The following is a 19,993-nucleotide window of genomic DNA, read 5'->3' as shown; positions in this document are numbered from 1 at the left end:
ATGAATGCTTGCAGCTCAAGATAAAGCCAAAAGAGATTTTCCAAAAGGAAAAATGAAAAGGGGATATAAAATTCCTTCCCTCCTGCTCTCAATCAGAATTTAACATATCGTGAGGTTATAGGCTTTCTCCAAATCTGTGAGAAAGCCTGGAGGTTAAAGGGCATCATTTATGTATCGGTAGCAAATAATATGAAGTGGAACAAAGTTATATCATAGTTTATAATGATATGATTGCTGCTCAATATAAAATAAGGTTAATATAGTCATAAATTATAACTTATGTTACTCATAACTACTAGTGAAAACACTTCCAGATTGAAGCTGAATGCATCATGTAGAAAATTAAATGACCTAACAACTATGTATCTTTAAATCAATTCTTTACTAAAAACAAACAACCATATGTAATCCATGAATATCCAGAAAAGAATATGGTGTAAGACACAAATAATTATAATAAAAAGAACATATTGCAACTACGAAGTATAACAAGGCAATAAACTGGGAATACAAGACTGTTTAGCAGCATTAAAGCTATGAAGACAGAAATTAAAAACTGGCAGTTTAATAAAAGAACCTAAATTATAATCATGTAAGCTATGCATAGAACTAGAAGATACTTTAAACCACCCAAAACTAGTTGAAGTTTAGGATGGAGTTCACATCTGTGTAAAATACTGAATAACCCTGCAAGAGATGGTCTAACTTTCAGGTTCCTAAACTTCTGAAGAAAATTTTCTTTTACCTCTGCAATGCCTTGACAAATCCAAATATAAGGTACTTTCAAAACTGTTTCCTGGAAGAGGCGAATCCTACAGCTATTCCCTAACACTTCCCTATGTAATTCCATCAGATGTGTGTATACAGAAGGTACTCACTAGTGGAGACTAAAAAAAGGCAGAAATGATTCACTATTTCTGTGAGATCTAAAATTCTGTTCAAATTAAGAATCAGTTACTATTCAATGAATAAATGTGCTTGCTGGATGTCATTTGTTTCTCTCCAAAAAATTCTCTATTGAAATGGAAAAAAATATTACAAGTTCCCAGCACTGCTGTGAAAAGGCATGCAAACCCGCCAATACTGGCAGGTCCCAAAGCGGGACACATTAAACTCCCTGTTATTCAGCTGCAGAGTTGTCTGGAGTTTATTTGGCATTTGCTGATTCCAGGAGTAGCTGCTAGATGTCTGGGAATCTGTTAAATCCCTGCCCAAACAGCAGGACTGGTAAGTCTACATACGTAATCTAGTTTTATTGTTTTTACTGTCTACTAAACATGAAGTATTTTTGCTGGAATATCTTAGCGTGTTACTGTTTAAAAAATATGAAGAAACTCCCTAGAACAGGAGAAACTGACTCTTTAAACTCTTCTCTGAGGCAGGTTTAAGATAGTTTTCTGAAGCTGAGAATGTTTTATCACAACAGCAAGAGGGTCTCCTATGCCTGTACAAAAGGTTGTGACTTTAAATGATTTAAAAAAGAAAGTTACCCATGCTCTTTAGGAATTCAGAAAGAAGCTTGAATTAACTGTGTATACTTCATCAAAAGTCATCTAGAATAAACTGCTCATGTCATAAGCAATGCAGATACTTGTTAGAAATCAATACGGCTATACATGCCGAATAGAAAGTAAATGAGAACAGAAGATAAAACTCAATCCTAAGTCATTGCTTGCATGATAAAAAGAAAGAAGCCAACTGAGATTTGGGGCATGATATTCTTAACAAAAAAAAAAAAAAAAAAAAAAAAGGTAAATCAGCAATAACACATATTGTGATTTAGAATATTCAAAATGCTGAAGTCATTGAGTTGTCAAGACTATCCATGGAAACCTGTTAACATTAACGTTAGACTAAAATCAGACCAGAGAGGAGACCTTCTCTACGTAAGTAGAAAGTAGTTGTATTTTTTCTCATTATCTAGTTCCAGCTTATAGAGCTTCCTAAAGTTCATTAGAAAAAAAGAGAAAAAAAAAAGAAATTACAATGCCTTTTGTTGTTTCTGCTTCATTTCCACATGCATCAAATTCAGCTCAGTTCAGATGACAAAGTCAGGCAAACAGAAGGAAAAAAGGGTTTACAGGTAAAGACAAATAACGCCATTGCATGGTTTGGTGGCTTTAGCTTACTCCCTGATGCAAACTGCCACATATGAATTGCACGGACAGAATAAAAGCAGCATTACAACGGATAATAGTGAAGTGAACTGGTCTTACTCATGGGGAACAGGCAGCTCCAATTTTTGCCTAATCTTCTACATCAGCACTGGACTAAGCAGGGACAAATCTCTCAGCTTCACCCATGTTTAGACAGCTAGAAGTTGCCCTTTCAAGTTCAGTAGTCAACCAACCTGTTATCCAATGCTGCATCAACAGTGAAAAGAAAGGTTTTGGTTTTCCTTATTCTCTCGTTCTCATACTAAGGACAGGCAAGACACACTTGGCTCTGTAGTTACTGACATAAATGCACAGAAATGCTAAAGGTACAGTATCCAGCTATGGGGAGTGTAAGCACAGCACAGGGCTGCTACAGGCACAACAGCTTTTGTAGCGCCATCTTTGCATTTGACAGTAAGGCTCACTTTCATCTTAACAGTCAGGACGGTCAATTTCTCAACTACAAAAAGAATGACCAATGTTAAAAACTGTATTACACTAATCAACAACTTCCTTTGCTCTCCACCACTGTCCCTTTCCTGCCTTCCCTGCTTCTCTTCGTTCCTCCGTCTCCCTAAGTGGCCATCGCCATTCCCTAAGCAGCTGCCTTGTTGGCACCCCAGACCTGATGTTGCTGCTCTCCTCACCCGCATCCCTCCCATGAGCACTGGCTTGTTTCCTCCCCACGGAGGTGTGCTGCCATTTCAGGTTCTCCATACTTCCTTTCCTATGCCAGATTCCCGCACAACTGAAGTATATTTAAGGAATGTCCTGGTACACTAGCAAACTAAAATGTCTATGAAGAGGCCATTTCATCTGCACAGTTAGCATCTTTCTTTCCTTTGTGCACTTAAAGCAAAGAAAATCCAAAAAAGCTGAAAAGAATATAATGTCATTTAAATAAAGCAATTCTGAAAGACTAGCTTATAATTGTCCCATACTTGCTGTTTTATTTGAAAAGCAGAAGATAAAAATATCTCTTAAGTAGTCATTTATTTTTAAAAGAACTCCTTGGGAATCTCTCTTCTGTCCATGCCAGCCAATCAGCCGCCATCACTGATTTCCGTGTCAGCAGCACGTTCAGCACAGCTTATGGTCCCATGCCGCCTTGCACGTCACCGCAACAGGACTGCAGCACTGATCCGAGGAAGAACTTGAGGAGTGTTATGAGAAAATTTTTAGATGAATACACACAATTGGAAACTGTGCTGTTTGCAGATAGGAAAAAAAAGGAAACAGTCTGGGGTTAATGTCAGCAGTGGTTTTATTTTGTTTTGAAAGCATCTATTTTCAGAATCCCTCTTACAACACTGATAAAGGAACACAAACTATCACTTTGGGGTGAAGAGTTATGCCTCCCCACTGGTGGTGTTAAGCTCAACCAGTGCTCCCAGTTTACTTCTTAGGGAGGGATGACATTCTCATCAAAACAACCATGTGGGACCACCCCTTCTTGGCAAGTCCGCAGGAATAAATGGTTCTGTGGTGGCTACTGTAGCCTGAAAGATCCTGAAGTAACGAAGCTGGTTCACTTGGCAGAAAGATAGAGTTCTTGGTACTCCCCTGTCTACACCAACATACATTAAAGTTTCAAGTAATGATGCCCATCTTTTGTTACAGTAGAGAAGTGATGCTTTCCAGCTACGATCACCCACTGCACTTCGGAATACAGCTATTTCATACTTGCTTTGCCAAAAGCAAAATTGCTACAACGGTAAGAAAGTACAAGTTGGTATGTTCCCAGGCCCCTGCAAGGACCTGCTGCACAGGTACAGCAAGATACTGGATGAAGGGGAACCTGCGGCACTACAGCCAAGTGTCCCAATCAAATTGTTTCCTATCTAGAATGGAAAATGCAGCTCCTCCATAGGTGTGGAATAAAGACACACAGAGCCAATATAATGTCACTAATGCCCAAATATCATAGTTCCATTTTTATGCTGTTGTCTTAAACACACCACAGAACAAAGAGAAGCAATGGAGTTCTTCAGCTGAAGAAACACCCAACCCGTAACAGATTAAGATTTAAGATTTTTTCACTCATGTGAAAAGCCTTGTGATGTAAGTGTGAAGTGTTTGGTACAGCTGTGGCACTATGCAACATCCATGACCATGACTCTGAAGTAATCCATGTAGGGTAAGAGAATGCAGCCGCCTTTCTTAAAACATGATGAATTTGGTTTGATAAAGGATGTCAAAATTCAGGGTGGAGTCTTATTTTGAGCATGGGAGGGCAGGGGCATAGGTGCCTTTGACTAGCTGAATGAAGACCTTATGCACCCTTGTGCAGGGAACAGAATACCAAACTCTGCTTCCTGCAAGCCCTGTCCTGCTCTGTGTTACAGGCAATCGACCAGTTCCTGTATTTTTCTTAAATCCTCCTTGAGATTCTTGAAGAGTCTCATGAACAACCTTAAGACCTGTTTTTCAGGTATGGAATGTAATCCCCTCCACACTGGGCCTGACAGCAAGGCTGGAAAGGACATAATAGATGAATAGAGCTACTGTATCCCACAGAGAAAGAAAGAAAAGCTTCCCCCCACCCCCCCACCCCCCTTCCCCAAACCGAGAATATTCGCTAATTCCTCCATGCCTTGAAGCACTCAATAAGAAGTTCAGCTCCCCTGTGAACTGGAAATTGAGTTTGTAGGTGAATGTCCTTGCTCATACTTTTAATCACAGCTCAGAAGTCCAGCAGGATTCTAGCAGCTGTGTGGGGTCAGGATGCAATAAATCCTTCCTGTGACATGGATTACAGTGGGCCGATCTAAATTATAAAGAAAAAATCCCTTTAATTAGAAAATATGAATGTTTTCTTGCAATTTTATGTTCTTTTGTTGTTTTCCAGTAGAAGGGCTGATACTTATCTCAGTTTTGATTTTTTTTTGTTTACTAACTGCAGATTTTTTAAATAAACGGTTATTCTTGCCAACAAAAATGCAATGCATACTCACTTAAGCAATTCCACAAATTAACACATTTATTCTAAGCCTTAATTCTTACATGTTAGGGCACAACACAGTGAATTACATTTTATATTTACTATAGAGGACTAATTTATTTAGCCTTAATTTATATTTGTTTTCTCTTGGATGTAAATTAGTATTTTATTAAAGTGCAGAAAAAACACCACTTCAGAAACCGGCTTTATTGAGTCAGCCAGTTCATCATACTAACTTCTAACAGAAAGAATGCATTTAACAGAATTTATTAAAACAGATTTTGCACATAATATTAAACTGGTTTACTAACAAACACCTGCAGTTAATGAATTGAACTGACAGTTTTTAATCACTGTGTCCATAATCTTTTAGTTTTGAGATTTGAGGTTTTGGTCTTATTTTTTAAAGTAGTAACTAGACATCAAAAAATCTTACAGGTTTGTTCTTTTTTCTGTTAACTTCCTAAAAGTTTCCCAGCTTTGAATGAAACAGTTATTGAACTGAAGTAAACTGCAATGAGAAAAAAAAATCTGCTGCATTTGCAGAATGACAAGAGCAGTCCCAAGCAGATTACTTGCTTCAAAAAATCTCTAGGTCCAGGTGCTCAGCCAGAGATATCTCCCAGCTTAATGGTTTAGCTTTCCACAGAAGAAGACTGCCTGAAAAGATGAAGTCTGTGCACACTGGGCTTTTCACCATTATTTTTGTAACTTTCCAAATATTTCACATACAGAAGCATGAAAGAAGCTGCAGCTAGTCTTACCATTACAATACAATTATTTTCTACTTTTTTAAAAATAGTTTTAATAGAGATTACCAAATTGATGCAAGTCTTTCACAGCTTATTTCCATAAATGTATTTTAATAGCTATGTTTTTAAAAGAAAATACATTTGTTCTATTTTTTAAATCATTTTTACACTATGGATTTCCATTAAATGCAAATTACAAAGGGAAAGTAGACAGCTGCAGCTGATAAAATACCAATCCAGCTACTCTAAATTTTAGGATCTGGGTCAATTCACAGAAGATTCTATACACATACACTGAAATCCAGAAGGAAACAGCAAAAAACTTATAACATACATTTTTAACAATATTTAATCTGAAGAAGTTTTCAAATTTTCAGATTTTCCTACAACTGTCACAAACAAAATTAACCATTACAGAACCAATATTTTTTTAAGCTTAGCCCCCTAATTTCTCAGATCTTGCATATGTCAATACCAGTTTAAATAAGATAAGAGATTAAACAAAATATTCTGAATTATTTCTCAGATAAAAATGATCTAGGACCCATACCTTGAAATTAAAAGTAATTATAATTGCAATTTACAACTCTCTTACAGTTCACAAACTTAATCCAAAACTCAAGGATTTCTAGAAGTAACAGAAAATTTGTACTTCTCTATCTACCAGAGAGAGATCTCTAAAAGCCTATAATATCTAAACAGATTGTCACTTGAGTTTTCTATTGGTACATCAGATTTTTTTGTTTGCAGCTGACTCATGACCATTGAGTAGCCTCATGCTCAGTCACTCCATCTTACACTTTCATCCCAACCCTCCAGTCCTCCTCCTCTATCTTGGCAACACCCCCAACCTACATCAACCCTATGTGTGTCAGCTGTGTCAACCAGCTGTGTCAGCACTACCAGATTTTTTTCTATCTGGTCATCACCAAAAATAAAAAAACCAGACCAATCTCAAATCGCCCCTTGGGATCTTCTGATTAGTAACTGCTCTCCACCCAATCTCTCCCATAAACAAAACTCATTGCCCTTTCCCCATGAGCCAGTTCCTTAGGCAGATTTGCTTTCTTACACTAACCCCCATCTAAACTAAAGTCTCATGAAGAGCGCTTTAAAGGCCTTGCTGAAATAGAAATAGGTTTGATCCACTGCATTTCCTTGCCTACAGAGTAAGTTAGCTTATAAAAAAAGATATTAGGTAACTCTGGTGGTAACCACTTTTGGGAAACTATGTTGCACTTTAACTCAAAACATTTCACCAGCATCCTGGCCTGGCCTTTATTTCTGCTTCTTTCCCTGTCCCCCTGCCCTCTACGGTTCAGACAGACATTAAAATGTCCCAAAATTAGTGGACACAAGTACCAAACCCTGGGTAACAGATGCTGCTTGTAATGAAACACCTTCCACCGTATCTACTAGAGCGAGTTCGTTCTTTTTTCTCAGTTAAAGGACAACAAGGGCTATAATTTGATCAGATACCAAGGAATCCAGTTCACAAAATGGGCATTCTGGCATTTCTAACTGATCTTAGGTAACTACCTAAAACTCTGCTTCAACGGCTTTCCAACAGACTTTTAAAAATGGGGTTTTGTTGTTTGTTTTATGCTCCTCAACTTCTGGACAATCCAAATAAAACACAGAGCATGCCAGCTCCTGCATGTCTACCACATGTGAGTATAGATGTGGACATAGAGGCAGGGAAATTAATCCCAGCAGTGAACATGGATTTGTTTCCTAAGTAGAAAGGAATTCACAGCTTCGAATGAATGAATGAAAGTAAGTAATAATAAAAAATAATCCTCCTGTCCAAAGTAAATAATTTTAGGAAACAAACAGATGGAATCGTAAGGAGGAAACAAAACTCTCCTTTTAAGTCTTAAAAACAAAATTGCTTCTGTTGCCTTTGATCTAATTTAAGTTGCACTAAAGGTCAACGAACATTGGGACAAATATTGCTAAATACTGTATGCGATGGATAAAAAGAAACACGAGCGTTTGGCCTTATTGTGCAGAATACATCACACGATGATCTCACCCCCGTTACCAGCTGGGGGCTCGCAAAGCGCGTTCACCAAATAAGGGAAAACGCTGCGTGCCCGAGATCCTTTCCCAGTTACCTCACCCAGCTTTCCCTCGCCTCTCCACAATAATTGCAGAGGTCATATTTTTTAAACTCAGATGGAGTAAATCAACAGACTATCCAATGCAAAGCTGGGTCTGTGTAGTCTCTGGAGAGGACTCAGCTTTATTTAAACTGAGTGTGTGCAGAAAAGGAAGAACTGAAATATGTGGAATGAAAACAGAAGGGCGAGTAGTATAAATCAAGAGGAGCAAGTGATGTAGATTTGCGTATCGCTGGTTTGATTACAAACACTAATGTTTTATAAGGAATGTTTCTCAAATTTGTTTGGTATCTTCAGGTATTTGAAGTCCATGCGAAGAATTGGTCTTTAATGTTATTCTTGTGACGTTCCAAAAACACTTGAACTTTGCGCTCTGGTTTATGCTGTCCTTGTATTTGAAATATAGCTTTGTAACATCAACAGGATATATTTTATCCTCCATATTCTCTTTGATTTCTGTGATCATATTCTTTGCCTAAACTTTATTCGCTTTTGAAGAAAGAATAAAATAATCTCATTCTCTATATTAAATGCAACAATAGGGTAATCCTACGTAGTTCATCATGGCAGTAAAAATCTTGCAAAGTTACATATTATTAAAATGAAATGGTGATTGCCATAGTGAAAACTGTCATTAATTTATAACATTTTCTCTTTGTGGGGTGGGGATTGCTTGGTTTTATCTCCAATTTATCAGGTGTTTTAAAAAACTAAGAAAAAATACCAGTAAGCAATCTTAAGTGCTTCTCACATAATCTTCCCCTCACCAAAATCTGACAGTAGCACATAATATAATTTCCTACAATGTATATTGGTAACACAACTACCTAATTTTTTCCTCTCCAAAAAATTTGGAATCACATCTTAACAGGGTACTAAAACTAATATTTTCAAAGTCTACTTGGAAGACAGAGAATCCAACACCCACCACTGCTTATAACACAAACTCTCACAACGTAAGGCTGATCGCAAACACCAGCCACTTGCATCTCTAGCTACTGCTGAAATTGCCAACACAGAAGGCATATAAAATTAACCTCATGCTTCTGTATCTAGTATCTTAAAACGTCGGTCCATATGATGTTATGATGCAAATTAATTGTAAATTCAAAGCTCTAGAAATATATAGTATGACATAACTATCAGCTATCCTGTGGAATCTGTACCATCTCTACCTCTCTTCAGAAAGGAACACACAAAGAAATGTTTTGGGATTCTTTGTGGAGGGGAGGGATAACAAGAGAAATGGGAGCAATCTGGGGTTTAATATGAACACAGTTCTACACACTGTTTTAAGTTAATACTAAGGGAGACAACAGCTCAAGCCTGATATTTCAGAGTAAAAAGTAACATTTGATACATGGTCCAGTCCATATAGCTGATGTGTCTAGAGAAGTCCTCAAATAAAAAGTGACATTCTCAGTGTCCTGTAAAACTTGCTGCTGAAATCCAAGGAACAAGAAAGCATCTACATTTTTTGTTTGGCTATCAGTTCAGATCATCTCAGAGGAGTTCAGAGAGTCAAATCTCTGTGCAAACCTTCATTAATTGCAGATAAATAACTAGCAAGCTTAACTCATCCCATATTTGTAAGAGTTCATAAATGGTCAGTTTGAGCCCAGTGAAGAGCCATGAGGTAAGCGATCTGACCATGCTCTACTTCACTAACAATGAGTTTCAGAAAGCCCTAATTTCTACTCTATTTCATATTGGTCTCATTACTCCTAGATCTCATGTTGCTATTTTGTATTTACTAGAAAACCAGTAGTAAATGTAATTAATCTCTCACTCCTTTGTGTCGACTCCACTTAGTTAAAAGCCAGCTGTAATTGCTTTCCCTGATAAAAATCAATTCAGAGGCAAACATTTGTACCGCTACCCAGGTTACGCAGGTGGTCTCATTTTTGAGCTTGACAGTTGAACTCCATAAGCAGTGCAAGAAAAGATGAGTTTATTTGAAATTTTATAAAGCAATGAGCTGGAAGAGCTCTCTCTGTGATATCAACGTGTCAAGCCAGTATTCTGTACTGCCCAAAACACACATAGCACTGCATAATAAAGTGCATTAGACACTGGAATAACAGTTAGCTGAGCCAAGCTCTCTCCTGAACTCATTCAGTAGACTGTTGTGTGACCAGACAGAAGTCAAAACAATCACTTTTTCCACAAATTATATAAGATAGGAAAATACCTGTATTTTATCTGGAAGAGCTATGGAAAAGAAACCAGCCATTGTGATATACCAGAGAGGGCCCAACTTGCCTTGTAGTGTCCTGCCTCTAATGTTAAATACTTGCTGAATCAAAAAACAAAGAGATTCATTTTCAATTAGATCATTAAATATCTGTTGACATCTACTGAGCAGTATATTCAAAGGAGACATGGATGTCTTACACAGTTCTGCAGAGAGCCCTGTGAACCAGCTGTGGCTCATTTCTCAGATGTACCAGGCCAGTCAATAGTAGGGCAAGTTAGGCTTTCAAACAGGGCACTCTGCAGAGAAGAATGACATCCCTTAAACTATAGGAATATGAAATGAAACAGTAAACAAAGAACTGAACAACGCAAATAAAACCTACTGAAAAATAAAAATAATTTTGTGTTGGAATTAAATTCTGATTTGTGCAGCATAGTAAATAAACTCCCAGCCCCGCATCTCAAAGCAGCATAGGGGTGGGACAAGAGAAGAATGCAGTTGTACACAAAAACATATCAAGTAAGAGGGTAAAGAACATCCATTTCAGAGAAATCTGACCTCAAGTTCACAGTAGAAATTCTTCCCAAACATTTACTTAGTTCCTGTGCGGAAGCAGCCTCATCTGTTTGCTACACATTCACAACAAGCAGTACAAAAAGTATAAAGCTTCAGTCTCTCTTTCCAATAGCTCTGTTCCTCTTCGGAGGTTGTTTGAGTACAGCACAAGTGTAACCTCAGCTACAACACCAAAGAAAGATTTTTTTGGTACCCGTTTAACCTTACAAATGGAAAATTTCCCAGAAAATTTTAAGCACTAATACAAGATGCAAAATGCTTCAGAAGCAGCGTATTTATGTAGACAGCAGGAACTGTTACTAACAATACCTCTAACGGACTACAGCAGCTGCCATTATGCATCTTTCTGAGACTATGATCAAAGCAGTCACTGATAACTACTTAAAGGCTCCAGGATCAGACTGAAAATAGCTCTTCTGGACTAACAGTTCCTTCCAGCATCTTTTACCCCGCTATATCTGATTTCCTGGGCTGACTACTGAACCCTGGTATAGACAACATGCACTGTTTCTCTAGCACAGATCGTAAAATCATGCATCACAGAATCGACTAGGCTGGAAAAGAGCTTCAAGATCAAGTCCAACCACTAACCCAGCACTGCCAAGTCCACCGCTAAACCATGTCGCTAAGCACCATGTCTACACATCTTTTAAATACATCCAGGGATGGTGACTCAGCCACTTCCCGGGGCAGCCTGTTCTGATGCTGGACAACCTTTTTGGTGAAGAATTTTTTCCTAATTTCCAGTGTAAGCCTCCCTCAGCTTGGCACAATCTGAGGCCATTTACTCTTGTCCTGTTGCTTGTTATCTGGGAGAAGAGACCTACCCCCCACCTCACTACACTCTCTTTTCAGGTAGTTGTAGAGAACAATAAGGTCTCCCCTAAGCCTCCTTTTGTAGCACTTAACACCAAAGAACTGGCTTAGAGCACCAACTGGAGCACTTCTACCATAGGAAAATCTCTGGGCAACATGAAGATGAATAATCTGGCAAAATGAATATGAATCACTGCACTACATTGGCTGTGTGAAGCGGAGAGGGAAAGCAGAGACTGAAAGAGAGTATGCCTGAAGCGCACTGACTCCTTTCAGTCTTTATACAATAGCCCCTTGAGGACCACTGCACCCATAGCAGCTCTCTGAACCCCCTGTACGGTTCTGGGATAACCCAAGATGCAACATAATGTAAATGCAGACATCAGAAGATGAACATAACTCCAGATGGTAAGAATACTCAACAGTAGCAAGAGCTGTACCCTATGCACATAATCAGTTTGAACTCCATTTCTAAATCACCTCCTTCTCTGAAGCAAAGAATACAGTGTGATTTTCTAATACATTAATGAGGATGGCATCAAGTATGTTTGAATACAAAATGCCTGTTTTCAGTCCAGCCTTCAAAACACTGAAAAACTCAAACATGAAATGAAAAAGAACTGTTTCCACAGCCACTTACTTTTGCTGCTCCTATTTGCTCTTTACGAAACTTCTCCAGTGGTGCTATTAGCACATCATTAGCATTCTGGATCTGCAAAGTTAAACATAAAGCATATCTTTTTAATAAAGATTATTTGCAGAAAGCGGTGTAATTATAACTCTGCCAATATGCAAGACTGAAAAATTAATGTCCATAACATTCAGATAAAAGCATATGGATAGAAATCAAACAATTATGTTGTCTTTACATAAAACATACAACATATGTGTTTACTGGTCTGTTAGGGAAAATTTCCGTGAATGACTAAAGCAATTATAAGGAATGATGGAATAAGTTTATTTGCAATATACAGAAGGACTTTCTAGTGGTTTACTTCCATTTCTTGGATCTTGCCTAAAACCAGAATAGAAAACGAAAACTTCCAGGAACATGTTTTGGCAGAACAGAGAAGACAAACACAGTAGTACCAACAGCAATGCCTGAAAAAGCCTGTGTTTACAGAATCTGAATCTTTGATAGCTGAATCTTTTTGGTTGCCTCTCTGGATGATACACCTCATTATACTGAACAGAGAAGACTAAAGGCAGACAACTCTGACAAGTGGGCAATTTACAAAATACTTTAGATTGGATTCCTTCACTTTTCTAGTTTTTAAACCAATTTATGATGTCCTGCAGTTATTTTTATCACTTTAACCTAAACATGGGTTCCTAATGAATCACAGTTTTCCCCTCATGGTCTCTGTTTAGCGCAAATCCAGTCCTGGGAACCCCCCTCTGAAGACCGTTCCCAGCAGCAACCACCTGAAGTGATTCCTAGCCATTTGTGCTGGAAGCACACGTGCAGCAGAATACAAAAGCCAGCCATGCCATCGAGCCATTCATCAAAATAAAAAAAATAATAAAAAAAAAAAAGGTAGCATTATTTCACCACGTACCTTTTAGAAATAGGCAGAATAACCATCTAAACTGACTTTACTGCAAAAAAATCAGATGAAACTAAAAACTGCCAACACATCAGAAATAAAGCATAATAAAACATATTACAGTATTCTATTAACCTAACTACAGACAAAATTTTAGGTTTTCTGCACAAATAGTGTTTTTTCTCCTCACTAGTCCAGTCTTTACCATACTCATCACATTCCACATTGGGCTTTGGCAGGTTTAGAGGTCTGGGCACAGATAACATGTACCTAAGCCAAATGCGAATAAATACTGTTCTTGTGATTCTTCCATAACAATAATCGATAAGTCACATTGTCAGTTGAGCACGAAAGCTTCCCAAAAGGCTGTAATAATAAACATATAGAATAAACCCATTGAAACACAAACATGTTTCCTTTCCTCCCAAACCTAACATTACAATTTGAAAGACCACAGAATCACCACATCTCTCCATAGGGCAAAGTTTCAGGAGAAGTCGAGACTCTGTTTGACATCCTAATGTAACAAAGTCCAAGACAGCAAAGGCAACACTTGGCATGCTCAATGATGCAGTGATCAAAATGTGCTACATTTAAAAATAAAAGTTAAGCACAGAGGATGTGGGACGTGGCTTTGCTGGGCTGCAGTACAATGTTATTCACTCCCACAGTTATATATGCAACTATGAATAGACAGTGGGTATCACAAGGCTAATTAAAATATGTCACGCACATCATCTAGACATGGTCTGCACCTCTGAATAGATCTGCTGAGCCACATCAACAGAACATGCCGCAAGCTCATCCCTGGGTTGAAAGCTTCTACTGACAAAAGCCCTGATGTGGCAATTCACCTCCAAGTAAAATTAGGAGCTAGGCAAGTAACTGACTTTGGGGGGGGAGAACATGCTAGCAAAGTACCAGAGAGAATCCTGGCAGACGCATTTCAACAGCTGGTATTAAAAGATGCAGAATGCTCCACTGTAAAAAGACTCCTGTTGATTTCCACCAGGTTGTGCCTAGCTTTTGGAAACTGAAAATTACAGAGAAAGAAGAATTTTTGCCTTACATAAGCATTTATTCATTTCTGTTTATCTCCGATTCCTACCACTGCAATTACATTACAGTTTCCTTGTTAAGGGTTACAAATGCCAATTCTCCCCCAAAGTAGGAAACTAATCCTCCTACAACCCTTTCTATAGAAATCCGATTGCTTTAGAAAATCTGAAATTTTCACTGTGTGGTCCTAATAGAGTAACTTTCTTCCTGCCAAGATGATAATACGCCTCCTACTCAGTTACTGTGCCAGGTTGAAATCACAGTCACTTGGAACAGGCAAACAATGTCAAAAAGACAGTAACAGTTTCTGGAAATAGCAACTTAGAAATCCATGTTTTGTTTTAAATACAGATTTTATCCTTAAAAGCTTATTCAGATTAGTCACACCCTTAAAGAAGTTACACTTTCTTGATCCAAGAGTTATTATTGAATGCTGCACAGTTCCAGCTCCCAGCACAGCTAATACGTGGCAGTCAGTCAAATAATGTGATTGTTTCTCTTGTTTGGCAAAAGCACAGGTCTTCCCCCAGAAAAACAAAACAAAACAACAACAACAACAAAAAGGAATCATGCAGTTTTAACTTAGTGTCAGTTCATCAATCTTTTTTTAATTAAGATGCTAGACAAGTAGTAGAGGCAGGCATAATAGGAAAATATTACTTTGACGATTGAGAGAGCTATATATTAGATCTAGTAAAAAAGAAACAGATTTTTCTAAGCTAAAGAACTTAATCAGCTTCTAAACTTTATGTATAACTTGCTACTTAGTATTACTGATAAAAATACCTTTACAGTGAGTACCACCAAAATCACATTAAATTTGTAAAAAAATACTTTAAAAAGAAACATTTAAAAATAAAAAATACTTTCCCTAAGCCAGATTTAACAATTTATGAGGTCTTCTCTGTTTGCATAACTGCAACATTTCAATACGTTCTGACAGCATTCGAGCCAATGTGGTGAAGCACTGTAGTGTTGTCTTTTGTGATTCATAATCTTCCATTTTCCAACTCAGCCTCACGATCTTCCACTTTTCCAGCCCACCCTTCTTCCTTTCAGAAGTTAGCTGTGAAACTGATCTGATGTACCAATAATGAGATTAAATTGTGGTTTTCACACATCACAGAGAAACTCTACATCTATACTTGGAGACATTTTAAACTAGCATTTTTCAAAACTTTTTTACTAAAAATTTCAATCATCAGTAGAATGAAGAAAAAAATGTAAAATCAACTAAAAACATTATGAGAATTCTAATTATTACACTATGTTAGAAAGGCAAGAATAAAATTTTGGTAAATAGTTTTAGATTTTCTTAAATTTGTCAATGTTATTTTTTTGAATGAGTTTTCTAGCCCTGAATTTGAGGTAGTGAATGATATGTACATGCATAATTCTTCTTCATTTTCTTTTACTTAGGTATGATATAAACAGTGGATATAAAGAGAAATTTAACTAGAATATTGTTGCAGCTCAATATTATTAAGTAATAACAACCAACACAGAAACTGAAATTTTAAGCCTTGAAGTACTTTACAAGCTTTGAGCTTCACTTGGCAATCTACAATATTAAATTGCAGTAAAAAGAACAGTTAATAGCTTTTGAGTTTTATATTTTTATTTGTAGGGCTAAGGACCAGGTAGGTCACAGAGAGAATTAACAGAATTCCCAGTTGCTAGAAGATGACAGTAACAGTACCAAGTGAGGCACTTTTGGAGTGATGGAATTAGGAATCATATCAAGCTTATCTGAATTACAGCAAAATGTTTTATCTCTGAAAAACTTTTGGTTTATATATTGTGTCTGGGAAAGACTTTTTTTTTTCCCTCTAAATTCACTACAAGTACTTTTCACTGGAACACAGAATTATCACACTTGCATATAGAAAATAAAAGCAAGTTCCCTGAAATAGTGACTCATGACAAACACTAATTTGCTTCATGTTGGTATAAGACACATAGAAAATACCAATTCAATTCATTCAAAGAAGGGGACACATCTCATAGCTAATATATTCATAGTAATGCATTTCTAATATAGAAACATACTGCTCTGCTAGACAACAAGAAATAATTTAATTTTAAATCCTTCCCCCAATTCCTAACATCTGGTCTGTCAGAAAAAACACTTCTTTCAGTCTGTGGTGTGTATCAACAGCTCCTAATCAATACAACTTCAAATACAATAGCAGAGACCAAACACAGACAACCAGGCATTTATGTAAGCTAGTTATGGATCAGGTTTACATGCTACAAAGAATATACACGTGTCGCTAAAACAATCAGTCATCTATTTAAGTCCCAGTTTCTATTTTAAAAGTTAAAAAGTGTAAATATTGCATAAAGTTAGTAACTCGAATTTCAGTGCCTGTAACTACTTGACCTTAGTAGGACAAATATTTTTACAGCTCTGTACGGAAAACTCTACACAGACAAATCACATATTTAAAAAAACAACAACAAAAAAAATACATTTCAAGTTTATCTTAATCCCCTTACATTTACAGAAAAAGATGATATCAAACAATATCCAAGTTTGTGTTAATTATCACTAACAATGCCAGTTATTTCAAGCTGAGTTTAAATTCAGGCAGTAAAGCAGGTTCAGAAGATAACAAAGTCTTAAGTACGGACTAGTAATAACAACGGCTGGACACTTCCATGTAGAATTGGTGAGGCAACATTCTGCTTCTAAGCAAAAACCTAGTGCTGTACCAAGTGGTCTTAATACACTGCCACAAGGGGATGCTTATAAATCGCATGCCAATCAAGGTCAGGAGTACTTATATATGGCTGAATAAATTACTTTTTTCTCATCTTTTTTCAAGTTAACATTAATTTTTAATTTTCTATATTGCATAGCTTATGTGTAAAAATAAATTACTATAGTAATTAGTGTCACACCTGAAATGACGGTTCCTTCAAATAGTCAAAAAATGACACAGGAGAATATGCACAAATGCTGTCTTTAGCACAGAAAAGTCTGCTTACGGAGTCCTCATGAAACATTAGAGGAAGAAACACGCCTCTGAAGAACAATATAGAGGAGGAATCTAACTTTGGATGTTAGGTCTCCTCAAGAAGTTTTTCTTCTCTACTTATTACAAAGCAAGCAGAACAAAAATCATCCACCCTTGGATAAAGTTGGTCTTCATGAATATTCCTGCCTCAGATTGTACCATCAACTTTTTAAACCTAAACATTTTTATTCTAACAAGTGCACACTGCTATAAGGTGTATATATACACAGGAAAAAAAAAATGCTCGTACATCTAGTATTTGAAACTTAACACTGCAATCATAATTTCAGGTTTTCTGTATCCTGACTTTGTAATTACTTGGTAGGGGTCTTCATAAATAAAAGTCTTCCTGATACATTTTTCCCCTCAGACCATGTAATTATGCGTGAGTGGGTAAGCTAGATTTGAAAACTTTATCTTTCCAAGTATTTGCCATCAGAGTCTGTGTTATTCCCTCCCCTCTTTTTTTAAAAAAAAACACTTTCAGAAGTATTTACTATTCCAGAAATATTGATTTTTGGAGAGATGAAGTAAGATAGGGGTTTCATTAAAACCATTCATATTTCAGAGACAAATGTCCTACAGAAAGAATGGTCTGTCTTTTTATCTGTGTCCTTTAATGATGCCGTAGTACTTTAATGCTTGGGCATCAACTCCTGTTCTGCTCCCATCAATGCCTCTTCCTACTTCCAGGCTATGAAAAACTGACAAAGTTTGAGACAAGTACAGATGATGTATCCACTCCTGTATGAACCAGGAGATCCTGATCTTCCCCTTCATCTGGGAAGTGATACCCTTTAATGTTCATCTGAAAAGAAACTGGTGGCATACTCTCTTTGTTGAGTGATGCTGAGACAGAGACAAGCGCTACCAGAAAGCATACCCCTTCATTTATGGAGAGCTAAATTTGATCTTGGAACATAGATCGCTGGTGGACCTTAAGATCTGAGACGATTTAGGATACTTTTGATAGAATTTTGACAATCCCGTATCTTGACCAAAACCAGATTCTCCTGCAAAGCTCAAATCTTTCTGGCACAGAAAAAATTAAGGTGGGGACTGAAGGAGAGAGTGACCCTAACACTGTCAGAGGTCTCCAGTTCCGCAGTCAGTTATGCCTTAGCTCCACCCATGCAGGACTCCTTTGCTGGAGGTGATGGCTCACCACTCTTGTCCTCAACCAGCCTCCTTCTTCCCTTCCACCCATGTGGCTTTCCTCCTTCAGGACACTGCGAATTCCATGCAAGCAGGAGACCTCCAACTCTACAGTTTACTTCCCTGCTATATTCAAATCCCACAACAATTAGCCAAGCATTCAACCTGACCTGCTGCCCTTCCTGTGACTCCATGCTTAACCATGGTGGCACTCCAGGAATTTAAAAGGAAAGACACAAAAAAGAAAATTCCAAGAGGCATGTGCTGTTGAACTGGAGATTGAAGGAGAAGGGAAAATAAAGATTTAAAAGCTATTTTTTATATCAGAGGTTCAGTTCTGTTAAACCCTTCAGTTCAAGCTATTGCAGAAATTTATATTGCTGTGCGTATTTCAAGACAGTGCATCTTTCACACAGATCAAGGTAATGATACTTCTCTTTAATACAAAGAGACCCTGCACATTTTGTAGTTCTTTCACTTCTTTTTGTGCAAAACACTATTGTCTCCTTTTCCAGACAGGATAAGATCCTTCACAACATAAAGAGCCTAGCAATGTTAATTTTAACTCTGCTTTTTCCTCCACCAGTCTCCAGTACAGGTAAGCTACAGGGCAAGTTAGGTAGAGAGTATCACACCAACTGTAATTGAGACTAGTACTAACAGAAAGATACGACATTCCCAAGCTGAGAATGAAAAGAAACATTTCATCATTCTTGAAAGCACGATGAGCACCAGGACTGTACTTGTACCATTTTACGTGCTAATGGAACGAAGAAAAGCCAAGGACCTCACTGAGGGAAGCAAATTCAAGGATTACTCCCAGGACTGCACTTGAAGGGGAAAAAGAAATAAAAAAAATAAAGAAAATCAATAAAAAAAATCAAAGGAAAAACAGCCCCACTCATGCTAAGAAGAGTGTTATACACAGTATAAAAACAAGCAAACCTTGCCATTTACTGTGACCATCTCTGTAATCACCAACCAGATGTGACCTTGTCTCATAAGCTGGGGAGAATATCGAATACCAGGAGGTCCTCTTGGGCTCTCTCTCCCATTTGGTAGTTTCCTTTGTTCCTCTCAAGTACCAGGCAAGGAAGAAAACGTTACAGTTTGAAATCAGTACAATTTGTGAGGAATTGTAGGCAGGAATGAGCAAGTACACATCATTTTTTAAACACCCCATCACAATATCTTCTTTTTTTTTAATTATTTTTAAACTATCCTCTACCCTATTAAGCACAGCATATAATTGAAACGAATTGAGTTTAAAATATTTTCATTGCAGCAGTACAAGAATCAAAAATAAAGTGTTTATATAAGCCACACTTTATTCATTTCGCACCCAACAGTCTCAAACTTGAGGCGTATGCTTTCCGAGCCATTTCCACATGCTCCTAAATGAGATGAAGAAGAGCTCTGCTATCTCAGATGAGGGTGCAACATAGCGAGTACCTACCAAATACAGCCCAACCACTCTCAAGTATCTTGCATTTTTTGTGGCATATTGATCTCTATGGCAAAGTATATTTATGGTACTTCAGCACCCAAAAGATCCCAAGGTCAGGTACCACTTTCATAAAAAACAGTAATTTAAAGATGGCACCAATATCCTTCACGTGTGCAATGACTGTGGAGCAGAAGCTCCTGTCAT

General features: G+C 37.4%; 1 protein-coding gene across 1 annotated transcript in view; it reads right to left on the bottom strand.

The window, feature by feature from the left end:
• Positions 1-19,993, bottom strand: part of ARHGAP42 (Rho GTPase activating protein 42) — a 162,173-nt gene that overhangs the window by 65,815 nt on the left and 76,365 nt on the right. The window contains exon 4 of the mRNA XM_056328674.1: positions 12,202-12,273. Within this exon, the coding sequence (XP_056184649.1) occupies positions 12,202-12,273 (72 nt within the window). The remainder of the gene's footprint in view (positions 1-12,201; positions 12,274-19,993) is intronic.

The sequence above is a fragment of the Falco biarmicus genome, chromosome 2 (assembly GCF_023638135.1).
Source record: "Falco biarmicus isolate bFalBia1 chromosome 2, bFalBia1.pri, whole genome shotgun sequence".
Lineage (NCBI taxonomy): Eukaryota > Metazoa > Chordata > Aves > Falconiformes > Falconidae > Falco > Falco biarmicus.
This window is presented reverse-complemented; position numbering and strand designations above follow the sequence as displayed.